Source organism: Varanus komodoensis, unplaced genomic scaffold, assembly GCF_004798865.1.
Source record: "Varanus komodoensis strain SLA01 unplaced genomic scaffold, ASM479886v1 scaffold1, whole genome shotgun sequence".
NCBI lineage: Eukaryota > Metazoa > Chordata > Lepidosauria > Squamata > Varanidae > Varanus > Varanus komodoensis.
In genome coordinates this window covers 123,733,920-123,746,946 of record NW_025335268.1, presented here as the reverse complement: position 1 = coordinate 123,746,946, position 13,027 = coordinate 123,733,920, and the positions used below count along the sequence as shown (strand labels likewise).

The following is a 13,027-nucleotide window of genomic DNA, read 5'->3' as shown; positions in this document are numbered from 1 at the left end:
CCTAAGCTTCGGGTATGCCTCACCCTTGATGGGCACTGGAAAACAAGCCATCAGCTATAATGTGTTTTTAGTCAGAGCTGAATGAAATTGGCAAACATAGTAGCCCTTTTTGGAGAAGATGAAGCCTGTCAAATTTTAGACAAATTGGTGCAGGGGGATTGTGCTACAGCAGCCTCCAGAGATATAAATACATTCACGACTCACATTCCTACACATTAAACTATATTACCCAGTATGAAGTGTTCAATAAGTAGCAGCAGAAGCAAAGCTATTACCAAATGGGTTTTTTTAACTGAGTACATCGAAGCAATCTTTAAAAAAAAATAGCAAAGCCACATACCACAAAATAATGGGTAGGGAGATTAAACATAACACAAAATAAATGCAAGTTATATAGCAAACCGGAGACAAGGAAAAAAGATACGCCCAATCCCGCATAAAGTAGTTAAGGACTAAGATGGAAACAAACATATTTGTCAGGATGTGAGGAAAAGAGTACATCTCTATACATACCTGCTCAAATGAACATTCCATTAAATTCAGTGAAACTTGCTCCTGTGTATGGCACTGCAGCCTAAAATGGTATATAAAATTAGAGTCTCTAGAACAGGGGTCTCAAACTCGCGGCCCGTGGGTCAATTGCGGCCCGTGGGACGATATTTTGTGGCCCCCACTTGATGTCAAAGTTTAGTGATAGTGCGGCCCGTGTGTTTCTCTCACACGCACCTGTGTGAGTTGCTACCCTGGGCGCAATGTTCCCTCTAAGCTGCGCGCCGGGATGGGTGGGGCACGGGGGAGGGACCCTGCGGCCTTCAAAGCGCCGGAGGCACCCGTGGTGGTGGGCCGCTCATCCCGCGTGGCTCCTGGAGGCCGGCCCGGGCGCCACCGGCGCTTTGAAGGCCACAGGGCCCCGGGCCCATCCCGGCACGCAGCTTAGAGGGAACATTGCCTGGGTGTTTTATATTTTTTGTCACCTGTGGACTACCATAGCTCAGGATCGTGACAGCAATGCAAATTAACAACGTTAGTCACTTGAAACATGATTCGGGGGTGTCACCGAGTGAAGGGAAAATATATCCTGTCACCCAGTGCAAATACGTTTTTTTTGTCACCCGGCCCCAGTCATGTCTTTCTCAAAACCTGCCGTGAAGAGAAAGGTTGGCGATGAGCACAGACAATTTCAGGAGAAGTGGGAGACGGAATATTTTTTTGTTGAGCACAGGGGCATCCTGATGTGTCTTATATGCACAGAGAAAGTTGTGGTGCACAAGGAGTACAACATCAGACATCATTACTCAACTAGACATGCTGAGGAGTATGCAAAATACCAGGGAGATGAGAGAGAGGACCGTGTCGCCAAACTTAAAACATGTCTACTGAGGCAACAAGATTTTTTCAAGAAAGCAAGCAAAGAGAGTGATGCGGCAGTCGAAGCCAGCTACGTAGTGAGTGAGATGATTGCTAAGGCAGGAAAGCCATTTAAAGACGGCGAGTTCATCAAAAAGTGCATGTTACAGGCTGCAAGTATAGTCTGTCCAGAAGAAAAGGGTCGGTTTAGCAACATCAGCCTCTCAGCCAACACAGTGGCAGAGCGCATTTCTGACCTGTCAGGTAACATTTACAATCAACTGCGTGAGAAAGCTAAACATTTTCATGCATACTCAGTCGCTCTTGATGAGAGCACAGATGTCACTGACACTGCGCAGCTCGCAATATATGTCCGTGGTGTTGATGACAATTTTGAAGTGATGGAGGAGTTACAGTGATTCCAATGCATGGCCAGACCACCGCTCAGGAGATATTCTGCCAGCTGTGTGATGCCATTACAGATGCCCGCTTACTATGGAAGAGTTTTGCTGGAATAATAACCGATGGAGCGCCATCAATGACCGGAAGAAGAAATGGAGTCGTGGCACTTGTTCAAAGAAAATTGGAAGAAGAGGCTGTGGAAGAGGCCATTGCTCTGCACTGCATTATCCATCAGCAGGCCCTTTGCAGCAAATGCCTGAAGTTTGACAATGTGATGTCTGACGTTGTGAAATGCATCAACCATATCAGATCCAGGGGCTTAAAGCACCAGCAGTTCCGCGCCTTTTTAGAGGAAATAGAGTCAGCATATGAGGATGTGCTCTACTACACCGAGGTACATTGGCTTAGCAGGGAAAACATCTTGAAGAGGTTTTTTGAGTTGAGAGCAGGGGTGAAAACCTTCATGGAGAAAGGTGGGATGGCTGTTCCTGTACTAAGTGATCCCAAATGGCTCATGGACTTAGCTTTTCTTGTTGACATCACACAGGAGCTGAATGTACTGAACAAGAAATTACAAGGCCAGGGGCAGCTTGTCAGTGCTGCCTATGACAATGTCAGAGCATTCTCCACAAAACCTGTGTTATGGAAAGCCCAGCTTTCTCAGACAAACCTCTGCCATTTCCCAGTATGCAAGGCACTCATGAATTCTCGCACACCATTCAGCGGTGAGAAGTATGCTGATGCCATTGTAAAGCTACAGGAAGAATTTGATCACAGGTTTGCAGATTTCAAGACACACAGAGCCACTTTTCAAATTTTTGCTGACCCCTTCTCCTTTGATGTGGAAGATGCCCCCTCTGTGCTTCAAATGGAGCTAATTGACCTGCAGTGCAATTCTGAACTCAAAGCCAAGTTCAGGGAGGTGAGTGGAAAAGCAGACAAGCTTGGACAATTTTTGAGAGAATTGCCCCTTACCTTTCCTGAGCTTTCCAGGATGTTCAAGCGGACCACGTGCCTTTTTGGGAGCACCTATCTGTGTGAAAAGCTCTTCTCCACCATGAACTTTAATAAGTCAAAATTCAGGTCCAAACTTACTGATGAGCATCTTCAAGCCATACTGAGGGTCTCAGTTGCTTCCTTCCTCAAGCCAAATGTGGCTCAGCTGTGCAAGAGGAAGCACTGTCAGGTCTCTGGCAGCAAGGAATAGGAAGAAGTAAGAGAAGCCTATGTTCTGAAGAACCATTCATGTTCTGAATTATTATTAGTAAAGATTGAGAAGACTGAATCATTTTTTTGGAATACCTGAAATCCATTTTTTGTGGAATACTTGATGCGGCCCAGCCTCATCCAGACTCTACTTCCAGCGGCCCCCAGGTAAGTTGAGTTTGAGACCCCTGCTCTAGAAGGTTATGTGGCAGTTTGAGTCCTTTTCTGCTTGGCTCTCTGCACAAAGTCAAGTGCTACAGAAGCAAGCACATTTAGATAAGGCCTGAAAAAATTCCAGGTTAAATACAGTAGTTACATAAGATGTATGGTTCAATTATGTTATCTGGTACTGATCTGTTCCTTTGCTATTTAATAACATGTAATTTGTGAAGAAAATGGCCAGAACAGAAGTGATCCAGAGTTCCACATGCATGCCAACACGCACATGGAGCTCTTAAATATATAGAATCCCCCCTTAGTTTCACTAGATGAACTAGGTGTGCACACATGATCTTTCTTGCACACAATTATATACCATACTGTTTCAAAAAAATAAACAAAATTGCCTGTGTTTGGAAAAGGAATTTTATTTACATAAACATAAGTAGATCTTATTTTAATTGAACATATACGTCTTCAATGGTTTACCACCAAAGAGCCATAGTTGTTTACTTGAAATACAAGCCTACATAGCAAAAAGTGCTAGAACAACGAAACATAGCCAGACTTTTTTGTTTGCTTTTCAAACTAGTAGCTTCATTTGCTAAACGAGTAACAGCCAGTTCTGTTTGGACTGAGAATTTCTGAAAGATCTAACTGCAAGCTTGTGCAAAATATTGCCCATGATTGGACACTAGTAATGGTGAGAAATACCTGGAAGATTGAAGGAAACTTGGACCAAGATTATCCTATCATCTTCTTATAAATCAAATACAAAAAAAGAATACCACAAATTGGAAACAAAGATAATTGGCCCAAGAATTAAAGGGTATAAACTGTAATCTTAACATCCGTATCTTCAAATACTTCTTCAAGCATTGTTGAAACTTTACTCCAATCCAATCGGTCAAGTCCACACCCAATTCTGGAAAATAAGAATCCAAGAGTCTTGGACATTTTCCCTTAAGATTTATAGAACACATTGACAGTGCCAAAAAGTATAAATCAAGTTGCCTTGAGTGCACCCATAACTATTAAATAAAAGCATGATATGACTAAGAGCTACATGCCTATACACCCCTACACTCACAATTGCTGATTCATCCTAATGAATCATCATAAAAACTCTTTTCCAGCACTAGCCTAAGCATATCTATGCTCAAATTTTTAGAATTGTGACTTTATTCTCACATTGGGAGTCATAAAAACGTCACAACAAAATGAATTCAGCGTATCTGCCAAACATGACATGATGTCTAGCATGCCTATGCTCCTGCTCTGAGGTCCAGCTGAAAACATGGTTGCCCTGATGAATGGGGTCTGCGCTTGTGTATTTTTTCCTCTAACATGTTTCAATTCCCTTCCTTCTTTCATGGTTCACAGTAACTATAGCATATTTCCAAACCAGTATTTCCAAACCAAAGTCTGAAGGGAGAAAATATGTCCACAAAAAAGGCAGCAGTCTTAAAACACCAAGCCTATTCAATGATGCACAAATTATGAACAGATATCTGACCCAGGCATATTTTAGTCAATACATTATACAAAAAGAGAAAAAAAATACTTGCAGCCTCAGAACCACTAACACAAGCTTCAAGTGCTAGAAAGCTAGCGATGGTATTTAAACGACTCAAGATGCTATTTTTACACAGGACCAACTCTCCTACACATCTAAAAAAGTGGAAATAACTAGATCGGAAGCTCTTCTGCCTCTCTTAACCTTACTTTGTAAATTGTGCTTTTGATAATGCTTTCTAGTTCCACAGACAAAGTAACAAAGTATTGGAAGATCTAACTCACTACTTTGAATGTTCATACTAATAATAAAGTAGTATTTTGCCAATAGAGAATGTGCTTACTTGGGCATAGAAATGCAAGTTACATCATGCTGTAGACAATGAATTTTCATGGCTTCTAAACTCTTCCGTAGATTTTCATATATAGGCTTATGAAAGTATTTGTCCTTTGTAATCTGTAAGTGTAAAATAAAATGCAGATTAGCCCTATTTTGGGATAGATTTTCTTTTTCACAGTGCAAGTCATTTACGCTGTCTCAAAAATAAGTCCAATTGAATTCACAAAGTGAGCATTTTTACGAGTACAGCCTACTTCTGACAATAGCACTGCATTGTTAGATTCTGATATAAAAGACTGCTTCAGCCAACACTATTACACTAACAGGTAGATCATATGAACATAATATCCTAACTCATTAAGTAGGCACTTGGAATAAGTTAGCAAACTAAGGTATACTATAGTTTGGACATTAAGGCTGCAATCTAAAACAATGTGCTTGCAAGTTATGCAAATTCAGTGGGCCATATAGTTGTGCTATATGTACCACTAATCTTTAAAGAGTTAGAAACTCAAATTTGTAGCTTGTCTAATAGTCTCTTTATTTGTTTCCCAAGGAAATCAAAAGTCTTGTTGAACCAAGACTTTTTGTTATAAAACTGTAACTTTACCACTGCATTTTATAGCTATCAGCCTGGGAGTACTTATTAAGCAGAAGAAGACATATATCAGATTACAAATTCAATTCACAAAGAAGGAAACAAGATCTTTCATCATAAGAGTGTTTTGGAGAACATGATTCAACCAAATGACCACACCTTACACTCTCCTGAATACATGTCAGTGGAACTTCCTAATATACAACACATATGGAGTAGTCAAAATAAACAGACATGTTAAATTGCAGTATGAACCAAATCAAATTTCTTTAATACAGCTCTTTCTTTTTACCAAGCTCTGCACAGGTACAGTTATGTGCAAATGAGTGTTTTACATGCATATAAATGCATTTTCCTTGGAACATTCATTCATTCATTCATTCATTTATAGATTTATATCCTACCTTTTTCCTACAATGGGCTCAAGGCAGCTTACATCTCCTCCTCCATCTTATCCCCACAACAACAGCCCTGTGAGGTAGGCTGGGTTGAGAGTCTGTGACTGGCCCAAAGTCACCCAGTTGGCTCCATGGCTGAGCAGGGATTAGAACCCAGATCGTCTGAGTCCCAGTCCCAGTCTCAGTCTCATGCTCTTAACCACTACACCACACTGGCTCTCCATCAACTGATTTTAATTAATTCTATTTCCAAATAAGGTTTTGAACTTCAGGTACAAGTCTCAAAGAACTACTACTCAAGTCACCAAGTTTTCTAGTAAGAGTTCAAGCAAATGTGTTAGCTGTTAATAAATACCTGATACTACAGACTTTGAAAATGCCCAAACAGTAAAAACAGGCCATCCCAGCAGCACTGAAACAGCCTCTTTAAGAACAAATTGAAGTTGCAGCAAGAGTAAATCACAAATGCACATTTATGCTCATTTGCCTTTCACAAATGAAGATGTGGAAATGCCATTTGTGTAGCTACTTCTCTGTTAGAAACTGTTCATGTGCCCAAACGAGTAACACATAAACCACTCTTACCAGATAGTACACATATCTCTTCCCTCTATTCAGAACAGCCACATCTCCAGTTTTCTTTCCTGAAACAGTTTTTAAAAATTAACCAATGCATTGCCAACTCTCCAAAGCACTGCAGAAATATACATTATTTTCAAAAACTTTTAAGTTACTTTTGAGTGTTACAGCAAAAATCGGAGCAATCACTCTTAACCAGCACTCAGGTATATATTTGTACAATTATGCATAATCTTCCCCAAGTTTCTTGTCTCTGGTAGATCTAAAATTAAGTAGCTGTAAATAAATATGAAAAGAATGTACAAAAGCAGTGTCAAATGTTCTTTGGCATGGTCTTGAAAAGCATGCAAGAGTTTAAGGGATTCATTAAAAAACTGTATCCTAAGCAAAGTATGGTTAGTATGCCACATTTCCTCTAGCAAGAGAACACTTCCCACTACAGTAGAATAGACAAAAGTACTACTGTATGGTTGTTTCAAAAAAGTATTTTATGTTAAAGGTCTAAATTTAAGTACTGCATGCATTCCTCAATATCTAACCTGAAACTCATGAAATACTGATGGATCTCAGCCTAAGAAGCCTTGGAAGTCACAGGCACAGGATAAGGTTGGTTAACTCAGAAGATCTGTCTTGTCCTTGCATCAGTTTTTAGATTCATTGTTCTTGATTAAACAGTATCTGCTCAGTCACTTCTTAACCCCCATATAATCACACATTTGGTATGGGGGGCTGCTGATAACTTGTAGTCCAAATCAGGAACATATTGAGAGTATGCTTGTAGAAATCATTATCTCCACATAAAAGTGGACAGCAGATAGTATGTATAGCTGCAACAGCTCAAAAAGGGTCACAGCGACCTCATACCTACCCCCGGATACACCAGCTCATACAATCAGTGCCTTGCAATGAGCCTTGTTGGCTCACAAGCCCATACTGCTCCATGAGATTTAAGGGGTAAGAAGCAACCAGACCTACCCCTGCAATAACATTCACTAGAACATTAGAAGGCATAGAACTTTTGCATCTCCTCACACAGAATAGAAATAAAAGTGTTGCCTTTTGTTAAAATTAACAGAACTACCTGTATAAATATCAACATTATTTGTTTGCAGGATCAGAATCCTAGCTCCTATCATCAGAATAAATGGCAATCATTCTTATTTCCAAGGGTCCAGTATCAGTGTTAGCCACAGTATTTTAATATTCATTAAAGAATGGCACAAACCACTATGGTACTTTGGGAAACATGCCTTTGAAACTGAGACTGCAATTAAAATTAGATTTTTCCCATTCTATTTGGCTATAATTAATCTAACAGATTTGACAATAAAGTAAGAACTTTCATCCTGTTTTTTTCACCTTTGCAGCTGCTTGTTTTCATTACTTACGTTTGTTCAAGAGTTCCTGAACACCACCAAACTTCTTCTTAAAAATGGCAGCTATCCCAGCACTCATATGACAATCTTCACTAATACAGTGAGCCAAGGAGTCTGTTTCAGGACATGTAAAAAGATCTCCCTTTATGTACTTAATCTGATTTAAAAAAACCAAAGTGAAAACAAAAACAAACAATGAGATACAAAGCATTTGAATTAGAACATAAAGCAACATACTTTTAGACACTAGAGCCGTAACTACATTAATTTAGAAGTAACTCCCACTGTTTTCTGTGATAATTTAGGGTTATCTGATAATTTATCTGAAGCCTTCACTAAAACAAGCTGGACATAGAAATAATCATAGAACAGGCATACTTGTTTAGAAGTTCATCTTGGTACCTAAGTTCCACTACTCTTACTCTTGCATTATAGCTATTGGTGGTCCATATAATGCTTATACTGTGCTTACGAATATTATGGAAAATGCGAGGTGTCCCTATCAACCAGTTCCCAGAAGTTTCACCTGACCTTCATATAATCATTTGCCAGATCATAGTACTTAATGTTAAAAAAGAAATGCCATAAAATGCAAGCCTTCTAAGTATAATGGATCAACAACTTGAGGCCCTTCAGATGTTGTTGAGTTGCAGATCTAATCATCCCTCACTTTTACCTTGCTGGCTAGGGCTGATGAAAAGTAGTCTAACAATGTCTGGAGGGTAATAGGTTGCGCACCCTGCCATAAACTGCAAAGCTTCTCTACAGGCATTGCAATCAATTCACTGATTTATCTCATCCTACTGAAGTTCAAGACTTTTCAGTATATAAAATTGGATGACAAGCAACCTTCTTGTAAAAGCTCCATTACAATCTGGTCTAGAAATTGTAGCTGCTACAACAAAAACAGTGCAAGAACTTCAAGACAACAAACCAACATCCAGTGTATCACTAACTGCCCAATGTTAGAAATAAACAAACAACAGTCAACATCTGTAGTAGAACAGATTCAATCCAATCTTAAATCAACACTTTTCTGCTAAAAAAAACTATAAGCAGTTTCCTCCTAATGACCTGCTGCATATGGGAAGGTACACAAATGATTTTAAGGTCACAATGAAAGATGCCCTGACCAGTTCATGTTAAGATCAATCTCAGCCAGCTTTTCAGTGTTTAATCAAAAGCAACTCTGATTACAAGGAGCTTCTTTGCAATGCTTGGAATACCAGACAATATGTAAGAGTGCTGACTTTGGCTAAATGTCTAATGGAGAATAACACGGACTGTGACAGCTTTCTAACTATTAAACTTTTGGTATTCAGCTCACAGAACGCTTGAATTGCTTTGTGCAACGAAGGAAAATTCCAAAACATAGCTGAAAACTAGGATCACCTTGATCTAAATAAAGATCCCAAGAAGTTTGAGACTGTAATTTACCTGCCAGTCCCACTAAACCACACAGGACTTGCTTCTAAGACAGTTATGGAATTGCACTATGACACTTTTAAGACCACCTCATTATTAAAAGCAGATTACATAATCCATATATGTGCTCCCGCCCCTTGAGATCGACAGCAGAGGCCCTTTTCTGGGAACCCTCTGTGAAGGATATTAGGAGGGTAAGTACTCGGAGGAGGGCTTTCTCTGCGGTGGCGCCCAACCTATGGAATGTGCTCCCCAGAGAGATCCACCTGGCGCCGTCGTTATTTGTTTTTCGACGCCAGGCCAAGACCTTTTTATTTAAATGCTATTTTAATTGTTAAGGTTTATTTATTGATTATAAACTGACCAGGCTGTTTCCACTATTTTATGTATTTTATTTATTCTATGTAATTTTTTTTTGTATTTATATGTGGGATTTTAATGATTGTAAGCCGCCCTGAGGCTTATGCGAAGGGGGCGGCATATAAGCTGTCTAAGTAAATAAACAAATAATATCAACAGTTTTTACAACAAGATTGAATTTTAACTACCTATACAGTGATCATATAGACTTTTTTTTTAAAAATGGAGACTACTTGATGGAACTTATCATGAGAATTAGCAGCATAATTAACATAACTTATAAAAATACCAATAGTTCTACATTTCGTTAATGCAGAAAAGGTATATGACAGTCTAGAATGGGATTATTATTTATTTGATTTATATCCTGCCCCATTAGTCAAAAAGGCTCTGGGTGGGATATAAATCTTATCTTAAAAGAACTATTAAAAGCATTTGGTATGATGATTATTATTTCCATACAATGAAATTGCTGAAGCTCACTGAGCAGATTGTTGTTGTTCTTAGTCGTGAAGTTGTGTCCGACCCATCGCGACCCCATGGACAACATTCCTCCAGGCCCTCCTGTGCTCCACCACAATCCAATTTTTAAAAGCATAAAATGTCAATATACAAATTTTAAAAATTAAATACAACTAAATGGACATAAAAGGCTCCATATGCCATGAAATGTCACTGAATGCCATGGAGAAGGTGGCAATCTTAACCTGGCACTGAAAGGATAATAAGAGTTGGCACCAGGCAAGTTTTAATGGAAAGATCAATCTATAATGGGGGGAGCATCACTGAGAAGGCTAATGTAGATACATTGGGTAAACATGATTTATGGATGTGTTTCACCAAAAGATTAGGTAGTTTATTGCCAGTACAGTAAATTACAGAAATAGGACCCTCCTGGTGGTGGCTCAAACACTGGAATTCTCCTCCTATTGATATGCCTTACTTCTTCTGTCCATGCTTTCACGTAAACCTTGAAGATCATCTTCAACACTGTTTTCAACTGAGTTTGTAATTAATTTTGTATTTCACAACAGCTTCATTAAGTCCCCAATATATTTGTTAATGGTCCTGTACATTTGGTATATTGCTTTCATAGCCCTAAAAGTGATCCTAAAAAGCCTCTGTAAATACAGTAAGCATGTTAAAATATTGAAAAAATAAGTGTAAAGATAAACGCAGAGGGTATTGAGAATATGGCTATTATAGTTAAAATTAATTTATATGTGGACAATGTGTTTTATTTACATATTTAGTTTAATTAAAACATTGCTTGTCACAATATTGGGATTAAACAGGCATATTATAAGTGGAGCAATATAAAATCCACACTGGAGATCTGGCACTTACTCCTACAGCTGTGTTAATCTTTAATTGTTTTGAAACAGATTAAAGCCAAAATGAACATATTTATTAGATTTTTATCCTGCCCCATTAGCCATAAGGCTCCCCAACAAGTAGTATTGGCCATTTTAACGGCTTTGGCTGTAAGCCTAAATATACAGGCAGAGTGATCTTATGGCCTGTTAAACAGTGCCTAGGAGACCACAGGATTCTTCACATTCCCAGATACAAGGTTGGAAAAGAGCTCTGATCTCAGAGCTGAAGATTTGCCCTTGGATCACCCTGCACAGGCTGCTTCCAAATCATCTGAAAGAGGTAGTAGATTGCATCCTTACAATAGCGTAAACTCCACTGAACAAAGATATATCTTGCTTAGATGTACTGAGTACTTTTAAGTTGCATTGTTTTGTAATAAAACTAGGTAATACACCAAGCAATGGAAGTCAAAACAGCAATTATTTTGCATTAATTATTTTTAAGAAGGTTAAGATATTTTGTTGAAAAAAAAGTCAAGAAAATGCAAAGGCCTCGTTACCTGCCATTTATGAAGGGTGAATAATTAATAGGGGAGAACTGTACAAACGGTAAAACTAGAACTGTTGTACACTAATTTTCTAACAATATTGGTAGCACTGCCAATTTATGCATGAGCCACTTCCTGAAGAGCCCATTAGATGGCGGTCACAGAACTCTATTATTTAAGGATCGAAAAATGTATGGCTCTGTTGTGGCACGATTGAAAAAAGTTCAACTTATGAATTAAGAGGAAAAGTCCTCTCTCTTCACAAGTATTCCTCTGAATACGTCCAGAAGCGGGCTACATCCTTCTATACAACCAAAACCGAAAGCGGAACTCGACAATTTAATTTTAGGTGTGATGTACCAATCCAAAAGGCACACTAAGCAAAAGGCCAATCCAATGGATTTTTTATGGCTACAATTCGCTTAAGGCGCCGAAGCACCACTCTCTTCTACATAAAATCCCCAAATTAAACCACTCCACGTAAGAATTACCTGATATCAACTAATTAGAAAAAAAGATTCTCATTTCTACTGCGAGAGCAAACACAGTAGCAGCTACCATCAGTTTAAGAACTCAATTAGCACAGAGGAAAGACCGCGCTACGCACCCTTTCTTCTTTTGCAGAACAGGTGGTAGCCATAGCTCGATGGAGGGCTTTTCAGAATTCCTTCAGATGCAGGGACTAGAAAGGAACGTATTTATGTTCATGTAGGAAAAACCAAACATATTAAAATCATTACTGAAAAAACAGATGTAGACTTTAACAAATAAATACGAATCAGGCCGTGGGAAACGCTTTGGTAATCTTCAAAATCCGTGCGCATGTATTTTGCCTTTTAGTTACTACGGCTTTTTTTTTTTAATAATTACAGCCATGCTTCCAAGAATTTTAGCGCCAAGTGTGTATCTATAACGTTCTGGGATAACGAAGTACCGCCATTAAAAAGGCGCCAGCTACCCTATTCGTACTGTTCATCCTAACGGATTCTCTGTGAAGCGTTTCCACACGGCTCCGCCCCCCTCCCCAGGACTCCATGAGCCAACTATAGCGAAGCAGCGACGGTATCCGCTGACGGACCGTACAAGGACAGGGCCTTCCTCCCGCCTTGTCACCTATCTACTACCCACTATTTTCGAATGCGGGAGGAACCGCCTTTAATTCTTCACAAACGAAAAACACAAAATGGCAGCCACCAGATAGGCCTTCCTAGGCACAGCGCTCTATGGAATCACCCTAAAGCATTCTCGGTGCAAGAAGGAGGAGACAAAAAATACCATAGAGAAAAAAATAGCTTGCACATGCGTAGAGAAGCTATCTAAAGAGAAGGGTTAGAAGAGAATGGAGAGAGACTGACTCGTGCGCGCACAGTAATTCCAGCGACGCCAGCGCATGCGCTGAAAGATTCAAACAAGCGCAATCTTCGGCGGGAGGAGCTCTTACGCGGCGCCTGCGCAGGG

General features: G+C 39.4%; 1 protein-coding gene across 4 annotated transcripts; it reads right to left on the bottom strand.

Annotated features, from left to right (window-relative positions):
- Window positions 1-3,526: 3,526 nt before the first annotated feature.
- Window positions 3,527-12,972, bottom strand: OARD1 (O-acyl-ADP-ribose deacylase 1). Of its 4 annotated transcripts, none has more exons than XM_044444188.1 (6): window positions 12,925-12,972; window positions 12,177-12,251; window positions 7,933-8,077; window positions 6,551-6,609; window positions 4,974-5,086; window positions 3,527-4,039 (listed from the first exon to the last, which is right to left on the bottom strand). In XM_044444188.1, the coding sequence occupies exons 2-6, from the start codon at window positions 12,207-12,209 to the stop codon at window positions 3,937-3,939; spliced, it is 453 nt and encodes a 150-aa protein (XP_044300123.1). In that variant the 5' UTR covers window positions 12,210-12,251; window positions 12,925-12,972; the 3' UTR covers window positions 3,527-3,936. The 4 variants fall into 4 exon arrangements, with proteins under 4 accessions (XP_044300123.1, XP_044300115.1, XP_044300131.1 ...); XM_044444180.1 differs by lacking the exon at window positions 12,925-12,972 and adding an exon at window positions 12,698-12,783; XM_044444196.1 differs by lacking the exon at window positions 12,925-12,972 and adding an exon at window positions 12,528-12,670.
- Between the last annotated feature and the right edge of the window lie 55 nt (window positions 12,973-13,027).